The following is a 23,174-nucleotide window of genomic DNA, read 5'->3' as shown; positions in this document are numbered from 1 at the left end:
TGGGGCAGTGTAAACGAGTAATCCGGGTCATCTGACACTGGTCCTATTCAAACTCCATGTAGAGCCAGCTCACTGGAACTTGGAATTGTTGAGGGTAAATTTACTAAATTGACTAAAGTGTGAGTTTTTAGAAGTGAGAGCTGTTGCCCATATCAACCAATCAGATTCTAGATTTATCTAACACCTTCTAGAGCAGGCATGTCCAAACTATGGCCCTTTTGTGATACTAAAAGTCCCCATCATGCCTTGCCACAGTTTTTTGCTAGTAGGGAATGCTAAAATTTTGGCAAGGCATGCTGGGATGTGTAGTCTCACAACAGCTGGAGGGCCACAGTTTGGACATCCCTAATCTAAATGGCTAGAATCCGATTGGTTGCCTCACACTTCCATAAATTTACCCTGTCCTCTTCAAACTCTAGAAGAGGCATTTAAACTGCATCGGTGTGCAGTGTGAATGGTGCGGAGCCAAGAATAAACTGGGTTTGAGCTGCAGTGTGAACAGGTCGGAACCGACTGGGAACAGTGTTCCCAATCCTATTCTACCAGACGATTTAGTATGAAAGGGGTAACATTGAAATATATGCATTTCTTCTTTTTAACGGTGTTAGGGGAGTATTTAATGTTTCCCCTTATTTCCGATTTGACTATTCAATCCCAGCCGGACAGGATTCGCATTTGCAGATCCTGTTCTTTGAAAAGTCGAATCTGCATTCTCTAAAATGGCCCCTAAATTTTCTAATTAGCATCCGTTTCCACAGAAAAAGACTTGGAGTAGATGGAATCCGAATACCTTGGAGTAGATGGAATCTACTCTTTGCGGAAACGGCTGTGATTTTGCCGCTTTTCACACACAAAAAAAGCAGGCATTGAATACCCTCCTATAGCTGGATATACACTATAAGATTATTTCCAATCTTTCTGGTTGGAACAAATTTTTTTGGTACTGAATAGTTTGTATTCAGCTTATGTTCTCTATGTGTATGCATCTAGTACTTTTCTGTGAAGTCCTACTTGAAAAAAACGCTACAGATCCATACAGTCAAAATGTAATGGTAACAGCAGCCCAACCGCTGTTTCGACCACAATCAGTTGGTTTTCCTCAGGGGCAGTTCTTTTTTTTTTTCTTTCTTCTAATATATAGCACCTGCCCTGACGGCCAACATTCAGAGAGCGGGTCTGAGTTTGTAGAGGTCAAGGTGGCACAAAGACTCGGACTAGTGATTCTGAAGGAGTGAAGAGCTAGTAGATCTAAAGAGGTGTACCCACTGAGTGTTATGTCGTCTGATCAGATAGATTGAGTTATTATGTCTCCTAAATCACTCGGTGTGTAAAACCAACATGCATCCTCCTGCAGTCATATGCAACACCGTCAAGTTTTATGTGCTGCAAGTCAAATCTAGCGATCTTGCTAGTTACCGAATGCATGCTAATGAAGGACGGAACAGTGATCAGTCTGTCTTTCATTTACATTGTGCCAGCGTATACTGGCAATTTCTACTGATAGGGGTTCATTACAGTGTTGGAACAAATCCCCATCGCTTCAGTGTGTACTCAGCGAAAGAGAATCTGCTGGTGTAGGCTCCCAGATTTACTTTGAAATGGTTTGTAAATTTCTCTGGAGAACATTCAGCCTCTACTTCTGAACTGGGTCAGTGGTGCAGCGTTAGAAAATCCTGAGCCACGAGGCCTCTTTTCCACTGAACAGTGTGACCCAGATCATCCAAACCGGGTCACCCTAAAAGCATTTGAAATGCCGGATCACTAGTGCTTAGAAATAATGTAATATACTGGGTGTGGATTGAAAGGTCTGCAGTGTCTAGGTAGAGAATCAATAGGTCGACACAAACGGTTGACATTCATAAGATCGACAAAGGCAAAAGCTGGGCATGGAAACACTTGACACATGAAAAGAACCCCCAATTAGTGTAACTCGTACGTTCGCCATGCTTTGGGCCTGGTGCCTTGCTTGGCTTGTCACACTTTACAATTCCCAATTTTAGCCCATGTAGATGGTAAAGTATGAAAAAGTCCAGATAATAGGAAAAACTCATGTTGACCATTGTCATGTCGGACTTGTGCTTTTGTTGACCTATTGTCAATATCGACCTAGTATGTTGACCATTTGGTGTCAACCATTTGACTGTCTACCTAGGCACTGTAGACCTTTCAACCGCTTTCCTATATCCAAGTGCCAGCAGAGGAAAGACCCGGCACTAACCTGGGTACAGCCTGCTGTGTAAAGGTGTTCAATAACCTAGGAAGGAACTGGGTGTTTGGTGGGACAAATACGGCATCTCTGAGTGAGGGCACTGCAACCTAATTGTAGAACAGCCAACATGACCCTCGCCAAGAGGGACACAATGCTCTATTCCTGGACTTCCCTCTGAATGTATGATTACCATCACCTGTGTTGAGACATCGGAATGGGTCATGTTGGGAATTATGTAATTGGATGAATTTTTTGTTTTGCCTTTAGGCTTACACATGAATATTGACTGGTGTATTCTGTATACAAGTGCTACTTATAAGTAACATCTAGGCCTGTTAGTTTAAGAGAAAAAAAAAAAAACAACCTTGATTATTTATATTGAAATATGCTCCTGTGCTTCGTTCAGTGATTAAACCGGTTGGGGCACATACACTTACCAGCATAAAAAAATTATAATTTTTAATAACTGAGATTTAAAAACCTAAATGCCTCAAACTGATATGCTGCGTTCAGTTGGTGTTAATTGGAAAAGTAGTTACGGGATTGACAGTTGCTATGTCGGCAGTGAGTAAGCATGCTAACTGGATCAGACTTAAGGTGGCCATACACGTCCCGATGCGGGCTGTGCGATGTGTGCTTCGAGGTGTGCGCTCCCGCGGCACCTCATCACACAGTACAAAAATTATGTGCTGCACATACTTTTAGTACTTAGATTTCATCGCATTGCATGCACAAGGCATGCAATGCGATGTGATGGATGCTAGTTAAGAAGAGAACGCACGCCCGCATCGGGGTGTGTATGGGCGGCATTACAGTACATGTTCCGATGTGCTGCTTTACAGATAACAGCAATGCCGACCCAGCTAACATGCTCTCGGCAGCATTTTTAACTTGTTGACATATCCGCGCCCAGTGTTCTGGGATTGACACAATGCCTGGGGAACCCACTTACTCATCCTGTTTATTGTTGTATAGCTCATACCCTGGTGACCATCATGTATTGTTCATGGTGCATTTGATGTATAATATATTGGGACGCCACTCCTGTCAGACGGGTAATCTATACATTGTGGTCTGTGTGGCCGATGCAAGTCCGTTTCATGGATATTATCCTAGAAATGCACCTGCTCTATTTGCAGCTCAATGGGTGGTGATGGGTGTCCATATGTAGGCCAAGTGTAGTGGTGTGTACTTGGTGTATGCAAAAATGTCCATATTCAGACTGATCTCTCATGCACCAGGCTGATGTAAATTTGCACTGATCTAGTAGTGATCACTATGAAATCAAAGTGTAACTGATACCACTTTCAGACAGAAAACCCCCAAAAACTCGGGGTATTTCCCGGATACAAAAACCCGGATAAGACTCAGCTAAAAGCTCTGATCCCCTTTCACACAGCACCAAAAAGCTGGGTATTTCCTGTGTTGGCCCCTTTCACACACAAGCCAGATTTTTCCTGCAATACACTGTCATAGGTTTACAACCTGATGCTGTGTGTGTGTGTAAATGTGTATATATATATATATATATATATATATATATATATATATATATATATATATATATATATATATATATATATATCTCTATCTCTATCTCTATCTCTATCTCTATCTCTATCTCTATCTCTATCTCTATCTCTATCTCTATCTCTATATATCTATCTATCTATCTATCTATCTATCTATCTATCTATCTATCTATCTATCTATCTATCTATCTATCTATCTATCTATCTATCTATCTATCTATCTATCTATCTATCTATATATATATATATATATATATATATATAGATATATATCTATATAGATATCTATATAGATATATATCTATATAGATAGATATATAGATATATAGATATATAGATATATATATATATATATATATATATATAGATATATATATATAGATATATATAGATATATATAGATATATCCTTTGTATGTCCGGCACTCCTCGCTGCTGACTGTATAGTGTGCCCGGGTGCCTTCCCCTGTGGCACTATCACCACCAATGCAGCCTCCAAATGATGGGTGTCACTCCGGGACTTGGTGAAACAAAGTGAAGTTTATTCCTTCCTTACGGTCTACGCTGTTTCGGGTATTTAACCCTTCGTCAGGACCAGAAGTTATAACAATGTGCAACGGTTTTATTTATTTACAGTTTCTTATATAGCGCAGCAGATTCCGTTGCGCTTTACAATAGTAGACAGTGATAAGACAAACTGGGCCACAACAGACAGACTTGGAGGTAGGAGGGCCCTGCTGCAAGCTTACAATCTATAGGGATAATTGTTGTTGTTGTTGTTGCACATTATTATAACTTCTGGTCCTGACGAAGTGTTAAATACCCGAAACGGCGTAGACCGTAAGGAAGGAATAAACTTCACTTTGATTCTGTGCCATCTTTCACTGTCCCAGTCATCAGTTTCCGGATCTCCTTCTCCCCTCTCACTGCCAGCAGCTCTTTCCAGTGGGCCATGCTGTCCGATGACCTCAGAGGCCAGAGCCAGTGCCACGCCCTCCCAGACAATCAGAGAGGCCAATCAGTCAGCACCCCGCCAGGAGAGCCAATCTGTGCCTTTCCCTGTGTAATAATCCCAAAAACTGGGTCTCACCCTTTCAGACAGCTGGCGACTCGGGATTTTGTTTATTTTAGATCCAGGAAAAACCCTGGTAAATTCGAGAGTTGAAGCCCTGGCATTTTAGATCTGGATGACCCTTTCAGACAGAAAAAAAAAAACCCCGGATCTACTATCCTCCTAGACCAGGGTAATTCCTGGATTTTATGTTCTGTGTGAAAGGGGTATGAAGTTGTTTTGCATTCCTGCAACCGCTGTGTGTCAATATCTATCTATCTCAACACCACCTACTGTGATGCATTACATACTGTAATATACACATATACCTTTTTGGACAGAGGTGCAGTATGTAAGTGTAGATCTAATCCTGCAAAGTAATCACTGTGGGATTGTACCATATATACACCTGGTGAATTGGTGAAGCTTGTATATACAGACAGAATGATGTAGGGCAGTTGAGGGTTTAGAGCTCTGTTTTCCTATCCCCACCCTACATTCCATTTTCCCCAGGCTCCATGGCTGCCCCCCTTCTCTCTCCTCCCCCTCCTTCTCCTCCCTATGGTAACAGCAGTGTCTGGCTGAGCTACCTTTAACCCTTCCTCCCCTTGGCGGTGTCACACACCTGAGAGACACTTCTCAGCATACGCCAGCTGCTGGGCTCCTCTAGTCAATAATTTATCATGCCTGCATACAAAGTACCCAATCACATGCAAATATTTCACTGCCCTTTTTAATTTACCTTCGTTTTAGGGAACATTTTCCCTCACCATTTCGTGTTAACCCATGATCTTCCAGTGGGGATACATAAATACAAGAATGTCGGCTTGGCATGGTTTAGCACGAACGTCAACTGGAAAATAAATGAACGATTAATTATTTGGTTCTGCAAGGTTTCTAATTATACTTACCCTAATTTGCCCCCCAACAGTATGTGAATAGGGTAAGGGGAGAGGTATTGGCTAAGCCTAGGTTACTGCGTTCAGCTGCCACTGTCTGATTTGAACACCTGTGAAAGATAGACCCACTGTATTGTTTCCCTTTGTGAGACAAAGGTGCCCCCAGCACAAACTGTGTCTGAGCCAAGTGCAGCACAGACAGCATACGTCTGAGCTACAAGTACCACCAGGAGATGTATTAGTTTAGTTATGACTCGAGTTGTCTGTGCAAGATCAGATTTGACGCTGCCAGGACTAATGCTTTATAACTTTAGCTTTCTCTTCTTCTCACACCCCCATTCCCAGATAGATAATTAGCTGCAGTTAACAAGATCAAACCACCCCATCCCCACCCATCATTACTCCAGTTTGATCTAGTGATCGGAAAACAAGGACAATGAAGAGTGCACCACGTGGTAATGACTGATATGAGGCCTGTAACCAGGACACAGATCCCCTGTGTGTGTGTGTGTGCATGATAATAATTACCCCCCTTTGGTCTGACTTCCTGGCACAGTGAGCTGTAGTGGGGGAGGATGTTGTCTGTAAACTGGGGTGGATCAGCCCGCTCCTGGAGTCATCTGTAACAATTAACCTGTCCTCATTCTCTGCTCATCTCTGCCCTATATATATACTGCTCTGGTTTTTCCTACAAAACTGATAAGGTTATATTTGCTGCTCAGCATTGAGACTGCTGGTATTTCCAGAATAAAACTGTTAGAGGAAGTAGGATGCAAAAGTGAGCTTATAACCGCTGTCACCATTGGTAAAGGACAGAAGGGCGAGCCTCATTTTCTCTTAGCTTGTTCCAGAACTACCAACCAGATAAAAATCTGACTTCTATTGGAATCTTCTGTATAGGCTATGCACACAGGGTTATTAACCTACTTGTTTACATTTAGGAAACCTTCCACAGGTACTCTTGTGTAGCAGGTGTTCTTACTCATAGCATCCTTCTATCATCGCACAAATATGACTGGGCAATGCCACATGTTGTACAGACTTTGCCTCGCTGGAGGGTTAATTGTGTTTTGGGAGCCAAGTCATTTAAGTGTTTGCATGTAATTAGGTATAATTCAGTGGGACAGTCCTGTTTTTCTGGTACTGTCCTTCTGTCTCAGCTGTGGGCCGCACTAGTGGTGGTGGTGAGTGGGGGTAAGCAGCTGCTGAATAGATGCTGTGTGCATGCGTACTTCATCTATTCACAGTGAAAGAAGAGCCTGGATGCTGAGACTTCACCTAAGGCCTCACCCCCGTTAAATATGCATGCTTCAGGCTAACATAGGGTCCTGAATCAAGAGACCGCAATGTTGGGAGGTATGGATTAGGGCAGACCAGATGTGCTATATTTTTATTTCACATGGGGTGTTGCTATAGTCAACTAATGAGAAGCGATCTTCTCTAGGAGGTGCTAAATTAATAAGAAGTAGATTCTGATTGGTTGCCCATAGCAACATTCCATGTGAAATAGAACGGCCATCTTAGTAAATTTCACCCAAGGGAGTCTCTACTAATGCTGTACTGCCTTAAATCATTACATTGCTGACATAGTGATGCGATAATCTGATGTGGATGTGCCTGTCAGTGGCAGGTCTTATTAAAATCCACCATGTCCTCTGATACATCATAGAGACACACATGGATATCCTGCTGAACCCCCAGTGTCCTCATTTAATGGGTCACTTTTTGCACTTTTCAACTCTCCATCTCCAAGAGCCGAAAATGGAACCCCACACACACACACACTTTGCGTGGTTAGGGTGTTCAGCGCCCCCCTGCATGCTTTACATTTGTGGCCTATCCCACACACCAAGAACAATGTGGGCCACATAATACCACCCCTAAATCAAATTATGCTGAACAGTATGAAACCACCTACAGGTAACCATTCAGAAGAAAATGAAACAGTGCGCGCCCTACATCACGCTACACGTCCCTTTCCCATACATCACACCACACATCTAGGTACTCTACATCACACCGCCTACATCACGCCATATGCCCTTGTCACCCACATCATGCTGTAACTCCCAGTCCCCCACATCAGCCCACATGACCCCATCCCCATACATTACACCACCTACATCACGTTTCACGTTCCCATCCCCTACATCACAAAACACGTCCATGGCCCCGACATTACGCCGCGTGTCCATGGCCCCGACATTAAGCCACCTAAATCACACCGCACAACCCCACATCACGCTGCCTGGTTCCAATCCCTACATCACACCCCAATATGACATAATGAGGACTCAACATTGGCACATGTTAAAAAGTGATGCAATCATAAAACCAATATTATCATGGCTGGAACAGGGCCCCTCTTCAGGTAGGAGGTCTGCCCATAGCTCGTTTCCCTGCTGCAGCTGCTGGACATCCACCAGTGCAGGTTACACTGCTCATGGTCGTTCTAGAACAGCTGCCACTGCTTCCCTAGCTCCTGCAGCAGCTCTGCACTGCTCTCCACTCAGCTGCTGGCATGTAAGGATCTCAGCCCAGGCTACTTCTGCAGTCCCACCTCTGGGCCTCTCTTCTATGCTGCAGTCCCTGCTCTCTCTGCTGATGTGGCCTGCAGTGACACTCTGAGTGGAGCTTTGAGCCGGCTGTACATTACTAGGCGTGATGCTGTCACTGTGACCGTCCCGGTGACAACGCTCCGCGGAAAGGTCTGCCCGTGCATACCAGCCAACCCCCGCTTCCGACGCCTCTGCCAGCAACACTAGGTAAAAGAGACAGCTGGGCAGAATGCTGGAGAACCCGGCTGTCTCAGAGCACGTCGTCCATATGTCCGCAGGCAGCGCGGCTATTTGAAATATCACGCAGCCCGGCTGCCAATCAGGCAGTCGTGAGCTGATGCGTCATTTGAAATAGCTGCGCCGCCTGTGGGTGGATGGACGACGTGCTCTGAGACAGCTGGGTTTTCCAGCACTCTGCCCGGCTGTCTCGTTTAGCCATGCAGGCAGGGACAAGCCGAGGGAGCAAGGTGAGTGGACTGAGGCGGAACCGTTCCGCCTCCAAAATGGAACTGACGGAACGCAGTTCCGCCCCGTTCTGGCTCATTTTAACCCCTGGGTATGGGTTATTAATGATGACTAAGTACACTTATGTAAAGTGCTGTGTGGTAAAGTAGCACTGTACAACTAAATAACATTAATAATAATGTGGACAACTCTTACTTTATACATTGTAAGCACTGTCACATCACTGGTTACTTGTGCAGAGGACAGGTGCACCCTCATTGGAGAGATTTGGTACACGGTCAGTTACATTGCACCTTGAGAGCTACAAGGGCACACATCTGGTCAGCAGAAGGACTGTGTGCCTGTTGCAGGCTGCATATAACCTTTTTAATTCTGCCAACAAAAGTTGTTAGGAAGGAATTGGTTGCACAGAGCAGGGATATGAGGGGGGGGGGGGGGGGGAGGTGGTTTGTAGAATACGGAGTTAATATACCACCCATTTTCTAGGGTTCCCCTGATAGAGCTGTCCATATATTTATTTACAGTTTCTTATATAGTGCAGAAGATTCCATTGCGCTTTACAATTGCAATCTATTTGTTCATATCCACCAGTTTGTTTCACTCCTGCACATTTCATATTCCATGAGGTGAGCCAGGGGCCACATCAGTAATTCATTGACAGTTTCTTATGTAGCACAGCTTATTCCGTTGCGCTTTACAGTTGGAAATTAATGTGCAGAGCTTCCCCTTTGACCCTTTTCTGTCCCTCCCTGGAATAATCCTGTTTTGTGCTATCTTAGGTGCCTCTACCTCCATCCCTATTACAGCCATGGGGAAGAGTAGGTTGTGCAGGTCTTTTGTCCCCATATGTATTACAGTGCTGCACACACAGTTGTATATTGACAACCACTTAATTTATACATGAGTGCTTAGTGATTATGATTACACCCTAAACTCACTGGGGGTTCTCTGTCCTACTAACCAGCCCTCTGCAGGCGAAACCTATCATTATCCTTTGGTTTAAGGTGGGGTACATGCACAGATGGCTTTCTTAACCATAAGCCTGCCCCACAGCCTGTGCCCACATAGATTAATTTTCCCACCAACTCAGGATTTTGCTTAAAGGTAAGGGATGCTAATAGCACTGATCCTAAAAAGATAAATAGTAACCCCACAACCCTTCACATTCCTGACACAGGAAAAACCTCGCCTCCTACAGACTTACAAACTCCCCTTACATTCTGTCTCATGATCCCCACCCCCAGCTCCCACACACTGTTCTCACATTCCCCACTGGAGCGCAGAATCCCTCTGGTTATTCATCCCTCACCTGCTCATTTTTACTCTGTTATTATCTTTAATTCATAGGTGCAAGATATATTACCCAGAACTCTTTGTTACTGACTACATGGCAGCATCGCCGCAACAGTCATTCTCAGAATTGTGTGCTGTGAACAAGGCGCACTTCTGTGGGGGCCGGGAATTGTTGTAGGCTACATATTACACAGAATTACCTCCTATTTGTATTTACTTTTATTTGCGTTCTCTGATGGTTACTTAATGATCCTACAAGTTTGTGATTGGACCTGTTTCATCATTTGCCTAGCAGGATAATAGCGCTCTTCTATGCATTCAATAGCTATATACAGTGGAGTAGCTAAGTTTTGTTCGCCCCCCCCCCCCCCCCCCTGCCGCCCATGCAACCCCCCAATCCCCCACAGCCTTACCTATCGCGCTGGTCCCGGCTGCTCCGTTCTTCTGCTGGGGGCGCCGGGGGCTGCGGTGCTATAGTTAACCCCCACCCCCAATCCCCCGCAGACTTACCTATCTCGCTGGTCCCGGCTGCTCCGTTCTTCTGTTGAGGGCCACCACAAAATGGCCACCCCCATACAGCAGACCGTTTCAGAGAACTGTGTGCTATATGGGGGTGGCCATTTTGTGGTGGTCCTCAGCAGAAGAACGGAGCCGCCGGGACCAGCGAGATAGGTAAGTCTGCGGGGGATTGGGGGGGTTAACTATAGCACCGCAGCCCCCGGCGCACCCACATGCACAGCGCCCCCCCCCCCCCCCCTGCGGTGGCGGGGGCTGCGGTGCTATAGTTACGCCGCTGGCTATATATACCTGTCTTTCCATCATTTCTGCCTCTTTTAGTGTACTGTGAGTCCTACTGGACAAGCAGACACAGGGCCAGATGCGGTAAGCTTCATAAAATTATAAAAGGGAGAGAGATAAACAACCAACCAATCGGCTCCTACCTGCCATGTTGCAGACTGTGTTTGAAAAATATCAGACAAGAGCTGATTGGTTGGGTGTTGGCTGTCACAGCTTGCGGGTCAGTATGCATCTGACCCCCTGCACACGCTGTTTCCACCTTGCTAGGTTTTTGTAGCAAAGGGGAAACTGCGTGTGCGGCCACTAAAACAGCGAAGGCTCGTGGCAAAATGCAGCGGGCTCACTACATTAGCAGTGTGCTTCGCTGTTTGTCCTCTGACAGCGAGGTTTCCCCCGGAACGTAGAATAGGGTGAGCGTCCGGCGCAGGGGTTAAACGGCAAGGATTGTTTGTTTTCCGGTTAGCCGTTTAACCCCCCGCCGACAGCATTGAATACAGCCCAATGAGTTATGTCCTAATCAAGCTTCCAGCTTCTACAACACTTCATTTGAATATGACAAATTTATGCAAAATAATATAGTCGCACATAGAACTATGGATCAGTAAAACTACAGTTTTTTTTTTTTTTTTTTTTTTTTAAACCAACAGCATTTACAATATATAGTATTGGAAACACAATTGTGATGAGTGTGTAAGATTATAAAGTGGTATATGAGGTGTGTATGTGTGACACTCCCTGACTCCACTCCTCCACCTCCTTAGTAAATCCAGTTAATCCCTAATTGCCCCCTCTTCTTTAGTCGAGAATTACTGTGAGTCGGTCACACCCAGAGTATCCTGTTATTACTTGGCACTAGCCTTTCCAGCCTGATTGGACTGGACGCTTTAGCTGTGAGGCACCTGTGTGATTCTGTGACCTCTATAATATAAACTGTGTTACCATCAGCTCTACAGCTGGGTATGCACTCCAGGATAATTCATGTAATTATGGCGACCACTCTGCAGAACCATTGTGTAGTGTGTACTTTTTTACACACATCATTTAGCAATGTTCCCCATAACCGATATATTGTGCATCGTAGGGGGGGGGGGGGGGGGGGTGACATCGATATCGCAGTGTAGGGGCATTTCACTAGATTGCTTAGAAATTGCCCTGTGTGTGGGCCCCATAACTGTTCTAATCTGTTCTAATCTAATAAAAGGCTAATGCTGCTCCTCATCTCTAACGGGGGATTCAAGTATTTTGCACACTGACAGCTAGTTACAGTGGGCGAGATTCAGCAAGCTAACAATGCCGTAAAAACCCTGTTTTCGGGGTTTTTACCGCATTTTCATATGCAGCAAAGCCCCATTGCTGGGGCTTCGCTGCGGGGGGTTATGCCAGTTCCTATTTGGCGTAACCCCATGGAAGCCTATGGGCTTCCCTTCGTGTCCCCTGCCGCCCCGCGCGCCCCCCCGCCGATCTGCGCCGCACCCCCCTCACTTGTGTCCGGGCAGCCTCCTGCTGTGCTGCCCGGACCAGTGATTTCCTCCTGCCTGCACCACTTCTGAGTGCAGGGAGGAGGAACCGGAGCCCTTACAGCTGTGTAAGGGTTCCGGCAGGGAGGGGGGGACCTGGTGCACATCACCGGGCATCGCTTTTGCGTTAATAATTGCATATGTTACTGCATATGCGATTATTAGCTATGCGAATGCCGGCGATGTGCACCAGGGATTATTGGTGATTCTCGCCCAGTATCCTTTCTTACAAGTTCCAGATATAGGGGGAGATTCTCTAAAAATCTCCGCCACCCATCGCAATTATAATTATCGCATATGTTCTAACATATGCGATAATTATAGCAAAGGACAACTCTTGCGTTAAGAGCTGTCCTTTGCGGTGAGAGTCACCGGGTCCCAGCAGGTCCCGGCGGCTCCCCCCTCCCTCCCACACCTGGCGCAGCTCTCCTCCTTCCTGCACCCGGAAGAGGATCAGTGCAGGGAGGAGGTCACAGGTCCGGGCAGCACAGCTCTGTGCTAACCGGACAAAGGTGAGGGGGCGATGTGGTGCGGCAGGGGGTCGTTGCGGGGCGGCGGTGGGATGCGGTAGAAGCCCATTGGCTTCTATGGGGCATCGCCAGGTTTTTCTGGTGATGCCCCCCTCCGCGGTAACCCGGCGGGGGGATGCTTATAGCATCCCAAAATGCGGTAAAACCCCCAATAACGTTTTTTTACAGCATTTCTAGCTTAGAGAATCTCCCCCAGAATCTCCCCCATACTGTGTAAAAAGTTTTACTACATCTTAAAATTCAAGTGTTTGTGGGGATTTCCCCCAGACAGGAGTAAAGACTTTCATATGTTGATGTAAGCCCACCTTTGCATTTTAAATGTCATTTTGTTGTTTTCTGTCCTCCAATTATCTTATTCCAATATTTTCTAATATTGTTTACTCTCTTAGAAGTTGCTCATAAAATCTGTGGTATATTTAGAATAGAGCTAGCAAGGAGTACCTGAAAATATACATCACGTTGTGAACGCTGTGCAGCCCATCAATACACTAAGGCCGTCACCATGTGTGCCGTGCTGCAGTGCAGCCATAAGCTTTATGTGAATTGATCGGCTGCTTTTTTTTATCAATATTGGTTCAGCCCATGAAATGGCTGCCTAGAGTGTGTGTGCAACATCAATTGGGCATCTGTATACATTATCCATAGCTATTGGCATGATCTCTAATTCTGTGGAGTTTGTATGTACTTCCTGGGTTTTAGTAATACACAATGGTGCAGATGTATAAACCTTAACAAGAAATAAATTCAAGGGTGATAAAGAGAGATAAACGTCCAGCCAATCACCTGCTAACTGCCATGTTACAGGCTGTGTTTGAAAAGTCAGTAAGGAGTTGATTGGCTGGACGTTTATCTCTCCTTATCACACTTGCATTTATCTCTTGTTAAGGCTTAATACATCTGCCCCTGTGTTGGTAGATGGGGCCATTAAGTCTCTGCCCCACTGCAACCCCTATGTGGTCCCTGGATCCACAATGTCTAGGTCGACAGTCACTTGGTCGACCACTAATGGTCAACATACCATAGATCAGCAATGACAGGTCGACACAAGCTTAAAGTAGACCCCCATAAGGTTGACGTGATTTTTTTTCACCTTTTTTGGGTGTAGACTGATTTGGCTCATACTTTACTATACAAGTTGGCATAGAGTGAGAAGATAGTAGTGGGGCGAGCACAGCATGGCACTGTGTCCGAAGCATGGCAAGTGCAGCGAACCAAGCAAAAGAACGTGTGGTACAGTTATAAGGTGCCAATGTCGACATAGGGACCAACAAAACTTGAAAAACTCGTGTTGTCCATGCCCATGTTGACCTTATGGCAATGTTGACCATTGGTGTTCATCATTTTTAGGTGTTGACCATTAGTGGTGGACCTAGACATTGTTGACCCACTATACTGTAATCCTGCAGCCAACAGTCTAACAAATGTTACCTATTCTTATTGATGCTAGGTACATAAATAACGGGAAATTAAAAAGTCCTAAATAAATTAAATAATCCGAGAGATGCAAGAAAGTTCCCTGTATGTTTGCCTTCTGGATCCTGGTCAGGCTGGAACAGTGGTTTAAAAATCAAATTCCCTTGATTAATGGACAAAAATATGTTCACTGCAGGTAGGGCAGATGTAGCATGTGCTGAGATAGTTACATTTGGATGGGGGGGGGGGGTTCAAACTGAAATCTAAATTGCAGTGTAAAAATAAATCAGCCAGTATTTACCCTGCACAGAAACAAAATAAGGTACTTGTTTCCTAGAATGGCCACAATCGGGGGTAATCGTGTACCTTAACTTAAGGTACACGATTACCCCCGATGGACCCGATTTCCTTTGAAATCAGGTCCATTTTGCCGGCAAAGGCAAAATCGGGTCCATCGCGTCGGTCTGGTGCATTAACATGGCACCCAACGCGACCGACGTGATGCCCCGATTTTGCCATAGGGTTCAATGTTAAAATATTTTTAACATTCTAATCGGGAAAAAAATGGGAAATGGGCCAATATGGCCCATTTCTCATTGTATATGCCCCCCCCCCCCATTGTGAACTTCACCCTACGATTGACGCCAACCCGCAGCGTGGCGAGCGTAATGAGCCCGCGAGGGGCGGCGGTACGCGTCCTCTGACCTTTTCATAACCCTACTATCCACGTCGGCGTAGAGTTGAGAATAGTGGCGAGCGTAGCGAGCCACCGAGCCCGAAGTGTGGCGAGCGCACGCGTATACCTGTGAAGTTATACGCGTCCCCTTGCGGGGCTCGCTGTGCTCGCCACGCTTCGGGCTCGGTGGCTCGCTGCGCTCGCCACACTTTATATTCTCAACTCCACGCTGCCGTGGATAGTAGGGGTATGAAAAGGTTGGAGGACGCGTACCGCCACCCCTCGCGGGCTCGCTACGCTCGCCGCGCTTCGGGTTGCCGTCAATCGGGGGTTAAAATTGGGGTCTGGGGAGACTTTTACATTGAATCCAATGTAAAATAGGGTCCCAGGGACCCTATTCACATTTCAATCAATGTAAAAATCGGGACCATCGCGACGGTCGCATCGCATGTGATGCGACCGACCCGATCAACATCGGTGTGGCCGTTCTAGGAAACAAGTACCCAAAATAACACCCAATTGTAATTCTCTCTCTCTCTCTGTACATGTTATATCGGGAAACGGTCATCTGTGAGACCAGACTTAGGTCGACCCCGGAAGGTCGACTGTCCCCAAGGTCGACAGGGTTGAAGGTCGACATGGCTCAAGGTTGACATGACTTAATGTCGACATGGGCCAAGGTCGAAATGGTTTTAGGTCGACAGTCATTAGGTTGACATGAGTTTTTCACTGGTTTTTGAGCCGACATGTGCCGACAGGCGGTATTTCATGCCCTACCATCCACTAGGGCGTGGTGGGAGAATAAAATAGTGTGCCGAGTGCAGCGAGAGGCTGCGGTTCGACTCCAACTGTGTCCATGTCGACTGTGTCGACATTCGGCTAAAAAAACCCTGAAAAACTCATGTCGACCTAATGACTGTCGACCTTAAGTCATGTCGACCTTGAGCCATGTCGACCTTGAGCCATGTCGACCTTGAGCCATGTCGACCTTGAGCCATGTCGACCTTTAACCCTGTCGACCTTGGGGACAGTCGACCTTCCGGGGTCGACCTAATGACTGTAGACCTAAGTCTGTTCTGACAGATGTACCGCTTCCGTTATATCAGCCCCACATGGTTTTGTCCATTAAAGAAGGTGTTTGCTTTTTGGACAGCTTTATGTAATAAAATCACTAGAGGTTGGAGTGTTCACTGTTGCACCCTGCATCTGTCACAACCTATGCAGTTCCTCTTTCCTGCCTTCAGTTTAGCTCTCTGCTCTGGTGCTTCTAGCACACTGCGGTCTGTATTTCAGTGCTGGGATATAGACTAGTGATTATTAGAAGTGCCAGAGCAGAGAGCACCTCACCAGGCAGGAATGAGGAACTGCACAAATGCAGAGTGCTAAAATGAACATTACATGTAGCTTGCAGAGGAGTCGAGATGTAGTCTTGCATTCCTCAATGTGCATAGGGCTGATGGGTGCACACAGAAATATTGCCCTGTGTGTGTGTTGCATCGTGCCCGTATTGGTGAATGGGGTAACCTAACTATTGAAATGGCATATACTGTAGAGGTGGGGCCTGCTTGAAATGTTTGCTCTGGTGCCCAGCAGTTCCTGGGCTCGGCACTACTTGTTCCCATCCATTCTGTTCCCGAAATAAACTATGCCCTAAGTAATGAATGATTGATGGTAAATATGTATTTTTCTCTTCCATCATTATGTGCCCAATCTAATCCCCAGTTGGGCAGCCCTGCAATATGTGAGTTGGTATCTTAGATCTAATATCCGCACAAGGATGAACCTCCATCTCCCTTCCTATCTCTGCCATGTATCATATACCCTTACTTTCTGCTTTAATGGGCTTGGACTGTTCTATAATTCATGGCTGAACTGATCTGACCAGATCTATCTCTAGTTTAACTGTTGCCTGACTGACTATATTGTGTGTGTGTGTGTGTGTGTGTGTGTGTTTGTGTGTGTGTGTGTGCAAATTCGGAATGCAGTGTCTAAATTAAGCCTGCCCACACTATTTGTTTGGTATGATTGCTCACCAACTGGACAGTTTGACTTCATCGCGGGGAAGGGAAACTATTGACCTCTACAGTTTGGTCAGTGATCTAATGAGGATATTAAAGCAGTTCGGTTTTGACACATCAGGACAATGATTTTGGGGCCCAGCTATATACATAATTTAGTGACCACATGCGTGGTGCAGTGACTGAGACCAGTTTGGAAAGAGAAAAATAATTCTCAACTAAAACGTGCAGAACTGTACATGTGACTGGGCTGTATAATGTGCTATACCATGGAAACAATGTATCTCACCATGAAAACTGTATTTTGCCTGCACTATTTGGCTGGGCGATAGTGACGCTGCTGGGACGCGCACCGCTATCGCCTGCTGTGTACACACTGGGTGATTCAGGCAAACCACCTAGGTGATTTAGTAGGCTTAGTAGGTTTGTCCCATGTGTGCACAGCGGGCGATAGCGGTGCGCGTCCCAGCAAGATCACTATCGCCCAGGCAAATAGTGCAGGCAAGAATATTCTTGCTACACTGTGTAATTGGCTGGTGCTCCCAGGGCTGGCAGGCTGTAGTTGGCCATCTCTCTTGAAGGCTTAACTACATCTTGATACACCCTGGACTCAGCCGAAAATGCCGCAACTGAGTCCCGTGTGGCTTTAAAGTTACTCTTTCCGTAAGAAGATATTGTTGACATTACGACCATGTTGACATTTCATTGTCAACATGGCAAATGTTGATGTGGTCGCTGTCCACATTATGACCGTTTCCACATTCTCATAATATACCCAACCCTTATATGGTTAGCTACATTTCTGGAAGCCCTTTAAACGGCATTGGATACAAGCAATGCATTTCATAAAGCTCGACTTTGTCCAATTTGAAATAACTATTGAATAGGTTACTGATGCCACGAGTATTGATGTGGGATGACTTGGACAAATACTAGTCAAGGCTGTTGCTTGTTATAAAAGACACTCTTGCACTTATCACGTGATTTCTGATTTCTTACTTTCAGTGTTCGTTATCCTTTGTGTTCCTAACCCTCCACTCTTTTCCAGGTGACGATGTGACTGTGATTGAGCCGGGAAGTTCTGACAGCCGTGAGGAACGAGTGGACTTGTACTCACAGGGCGAAGAGTCCTTACATGGTGGGGAGGCCAGTTTCTTAACTCACACATTGGGGCTGGAGAAAGAGGACGGTCATCAACAGGTCACCAGTGTATCCAACCTGCGCAATGCCCTTCTGAGCAAGAACAGCCTCCTGTCCCTGAAGGCGGATGTTCTGGGGGAGGAGAGTTCGTTACTATTTGAATACCTGCCCAAAGGTACCCACTCGCTCTCTCGTAAGTTCCTCTCTTCTTTGTCTGTCCTTCCCATCATTTTCTAGTCTGTGATGGCAATTATCAGCCTTAACCCTTTGAGGTCCGCACCACAAAAAAAGCAAAGGGAAAAAAAAATTCTTTGCATTTTTGTATTCACTGAGGATAATATTAACAGCAACCAACAACGATCAATAGTTTTTTTTTAAAATGAGACCCCACTGTTTGAGATATAGGCCTCTACAAAACAGTTGAGAAATCCGTTTATAATAAACTTTCTTTTTGGTGCGGACCTCAAAGGTTTAAAGCAACACAAGTAGGCATGTCTTAAACATTGGCACACAACGTCTTCAAGCTCTCGCACTTTAATCTTGTCCGTGCCTTAAGCAGGGTACACACAGACAGATATATCTGTCCAGTCTGTCTGGATGGAACAAAATTTAAAATTATATACGCTCCTAAACCTTGGACATCAGATAAAAATGATTTTATTTTTTTTTTACATTTATTTACAGTTTCTTATATAGCGCAGCAGATTCCGTTGCGCTTTACAATAGTAGACAGTGATAAAACAAACTGGGTAACAGACAGACTTGGAGGTAGGATTAATTCAAATGACTTTGATCAATTTTTCTGAATGACCAATGTCTGTGTTATAGCATTTGAGAGCAAATGGTTGATTGTCTTTTGCTCCTATACATTGCCAGATTTTTGTTCTCACCCGACCGATTGGACAGCGAAATCTTTAAATGTGTTTAAACTCTAATCCAATGCTGGAATTTTCCAGCACTGAACTGGTGACAGTAATTCTCACTTGCATGTTACAGTCTCTCATTTCCCTTCTACATTCTGATACACCTTCAAGATTACTTTAATTTATTGGTTTGAACAAATTTTTCTGAACTTTTTACTGTGTGTTTGTTTACCTAAGGATTTTTTTATTTTTAATTTTTTCCCCAAAAAGTGTTTCTACTATGCAGAGAGTTCAATCCAAAAGAGCAGCCTTTCCCAGGTTGTTGTATTTAAATCATCTTGTTTAAATAAGGAGGCCAAGTTAAGGCCCCTATACATTAGCGATCTGAAATCCATGATTTTATTGTTTTGCAATTTGTTTCATGATGAACAAATTTCCAAACTTGTAATCTGTGCCAATATACCTCAGATATTTACTAGTGATTTGCAAATTTTTGTGATCTTCACATTGAAGCTTCAAATATGAAAATACTCATATAAGACCTAGGGCGGTATTCAATCCCAGCCGTTATTTCCACCAGAGGAAATAGAGGTCGTCTCGCGTTCAATGTTGCCATTACCGACAGAATTGAAGGCAGGTTCCGACAAAACAGGTCCAACTTTAAAACAAGTCGGATCTGTTTTGTCGGGAACAGCCACAGATTGTAGATCTCAAGGATCCATGGCTGTTTTTCACCGATCTGCGAACTTTCAGACACTTGACAGTCTGTAAATTGAATACCAACTGTCGAGTTCCTGTCGGTATTCGGTATTGAATCCCCCCCCCTAATTGTAATCTCTATAGCAGTGATTGTCAGCAGTGGAAGAATTGTATGATTGTCAAACCGGTCACACCAAAGACCAATCGCCAACATACATTAGTAATTGCAAGTACAATCCATGCAGATTGTCCAACATGTTAAATGTGCTTGCAAACAGTTTAGTAGTGTAATGTTCTACTTAATTTGATTGTAGCAACTTTGCTTTTCTATCCAATCTCTGTTAACATACATTTATAAAGGAAAGTTTTGATTGTTTCGTCTTTGCCAGATGGAGTTTATAAATAATGTTTAACATCTTATGGATAAAATGGAGAATTTATGTTGCTATTTGCTTAGGACCCTTTCAGCATTTTACCCCATCTCCTGTGTAGTTTTTCAGTGATTATGATCTTGATTCAGTCCTTTCTCTCATGTCTGTCTCCTGGAAGCACAGGGTTAAAGCATTGCCTGCTCTGGGGAACTCACTGCTTCCTCTTTATGTTGAGATTTTAGTTGGTTGTGAAAATGTACCGCTTCCTCTTGTTCCTTTTTATAAAGGGGAAAACCTACCTACTTCCTAAAGTGACCTGTCCACTAAATGCAACCAGTGGCACGTGCCCCAGTGATGTCACTAGTTTTTAATGCATGGAGACTGAAGGTTGGGTTTGTCCCTGGGTTAGTCCAATATTTGTCTTCCTCCAGTGTGGCATTTCCATTGTAAATATAAATAGATAGGTGACTTATCACTGCAACAAGCGAAGTTGTTAGGTATCTGACCACAGAATGTACACATGTATTCTCCCTACATAGTTGGTAAGACCCTTTTGCTGTGGTCAGAGCTTCACTGTGTGTAGTTTCATTTCAGCCACTGTGTGTGACATGACTGTCAGTCAGAGCTTGCCCTATCTAAATTAATGCCATATTCAATTAGTTGGAGCTAGTTCCGCCCCTGACTCATTGCTCCTTATTCACATTACACCTCATCGAATTGCTCTTTATTCAAACTGCACCACACAGTAGTGTCCATTATACCTGTTACGCCACACAATAGTGCACCTTATGCACATAATGTCACAGTTACAGTGACCCTTATGCACATAATGCAACACAGTAAATACCCCTTACACACAATTCCCCTTACACATGCCACACAATAATGTTCTTATACACATAATGCCACACAGTTTTTCCTATTACACATATGCCACACATTAGTACAACCAAATCCTTCCCCCGCCTACACCCGCCTGCCCAGCACTCACCTGGCCTGACTCTGCAGGGAGTCTGTCAATGCAATTCCATTCTGTAGAACTCTGCAAAGGCCCATGGAAGGAGGAGGGCATGCACAGCAGCCCTCCTTCAGGGAGGTAACCATTTTTATTTTGCCAACGAATGCCTCCACTGTCCACTGACTTGCGCTCCCAATGCTGGCCCTAGGCATTATAAATGTCTAGGGCCCAGGGGCAAACGCAGGATTTTCAGGGGGTTTCCGGAGATGGACACTTAGGTGACCCAGTATATGCCGGGTCAGTTAAAGTATTATAGTTAGGCCAAATGTATATAAATAATATATATATATATATATATATATATATATATATATATATATATATATATATATATATATATATATATATATATATATATATATATATATATATATACACATACATACATACATACATACATACATACATACATACATACATACATACATACATACATACATACATACATACATACATACACACACACACACACACACACACACACACACACACACACACACACACACACACACACACACACACACACACACACACACACACACACACACACACACACACACACACACACAGTGGTCGAAGTGGAAATTTTGAAGTGGGGGTATGGAAAAGTAAAGAGTGAATATAGTGCGCACCTTCGGACACCCCCCTGTCCATCAACGTCCCCTGCCAGACTGCCCCGTTGTACAGGGGTATTACAAAAGCACAATATGCGCTGCTGAGTGATCAGAGAGCATCCTGATTAAAGTGGCGGTATGGCATACCCCCGTATACCGCCCCACTTCGACCAACTGTGTGTATGTGTGTGTGTATATGTATATGTATATATATATATATATATATATATATATATATATATATATATATATATATATATATACACATATATATACACACACACACACACACACACACACACACACACACACACACACACATAGAGGGGCAGCAACAGCAGGGTAGACCCCTGGGCATAGCAATGTATTGGGGCCCCTACCGATCCTACAGCGGTAGGGGTGGGGGAAGCTTTGATGTCCCACGGGTGGTAGGGGGTATTATATCAATCGCTCAGCATGTAGGGCCTGGATCAGTAATTTCCACTAATTACCCCTTTACTGCACAGATGGTGGGAGAAGGGGGCATTGGGCTGAATGAAGGGGCCCTGATACATAACGTCCAGGGTGGTAGAGGATGTTTAATACGCAGAGGAGGGGTGTATAGTGAAGTGGGCTTATTATTCATAATTTTCTGGTGGGAGGACAGCTTGCTTGACTGCAGATATCTCCAGTTCCCGGAAAAAGATTTCTTAGATTTTAATTGGAATTAAAAACTAGTTAATCCTACCTACCAAATGGTATTATGGACTAGGGGATCAGAGTTCAGGAGGCAGAGCAATCCGCCAATGAGACTATAAAACTACATACCAGGTGTGTGGAGCTGGAGCAGTAACCAGCTGCTGGAAGGCTGATATCTCTGGTTTTGTGAATAGTAGAGAGAAGCTTCTAGTGTCCATCAAAGAGGGAGAGTCCCAGTTTTTGGAATATACCCTCAGAAAAGCTGTCAGACAGAACCTGAAATATCTGACTGGGAAGAGCAATTAACAGGCTTGGATGGGGACCACTGCTTTGAAGTCAGATATCTCCGGTTCCCAAGGGCCTATTTTTAAAATGATTGTACCCATGGAAAGAGGGGACCCTCAGCTTTCAGCCTATGGTCCTTAGACTCCTGGGGGGGTTTCTGGGTACTCAGAACCCCCCCCCCCCTGCATGCGCTACTGCTAGGGCCGGCTCTGACCATTTCAGTGTCCACAAGTCATTATCCCTTATTTATAAAGCGTCAGAATATTACACAATACATATTTTGTCCTGTTACAAAAGGAATGGCTGGTTTTGGTTAAATGAGTACACAATCTAAGAGGTGTGGAGAAAAATTGACACCTAAAGTAGGTAGTGGAATAAGCTCTTCAGATGCTGCTGGGGAAATGCGTGTGCCTGCTGCAAGCTCTTGCATATCCCGCTGTGGTCCCTGGCCCTACCGCCTGTTGCTTGCAGTGTGGAGGTTGTGTCTGGTTATTTGAGAACACAGATTAGCAGAATGCTGTGTTGTGTCCGATATGGCATTGGGCAGA

The 23,174-nt window shown here is 44.8% G+C and overlaps 1 protein-coding gene across 3 annotated transcripts in view; it reads left to right on the top strand.

Annotated features, from left to right (window-relative positions):
• The window catches only part of ZBTB46 (zinc finger and BTB domain containing 46), a 50,563-nt gene that overhangs the window by 21,961 nt on the left and 5,428 nt on the right, over nucleotides 1–23,174 (top strand). For 2 of the 3 annotated variants that reach the window (XM_083146693.1, XM_083146694.1), the window contains exon 4: nucleotides 18,007–18,291. In XM_083146693.1, the coding sequence (XP_083002819.1) occupies nucleotides 18,007–18,291 (285 nt within the window). The remainder of the gene's footprint in view (nucleotides 1–18,006; nucleotides 18,292–23,174) is intronic. The other variant, XM_083146695.1, reaches the window with a different exon arrangement.

This window comes from Crinia signifera, chromosome 6 (assembly GCF_055691185.1).
Source record: "Crinia signifera chromosome 6, ASM5569118v1, whole genome shotgun sequence".
Taxonomy (NCBI): domain Eukaryota; kingdom Metazoa; phylum Chordata; class Amphibia; order Anura; family Myobatrachidae; genus Crinia; species Crinia signifera.
This window is presented reverse-complemented; position numbering and strand designations above follow the sequence as displayed.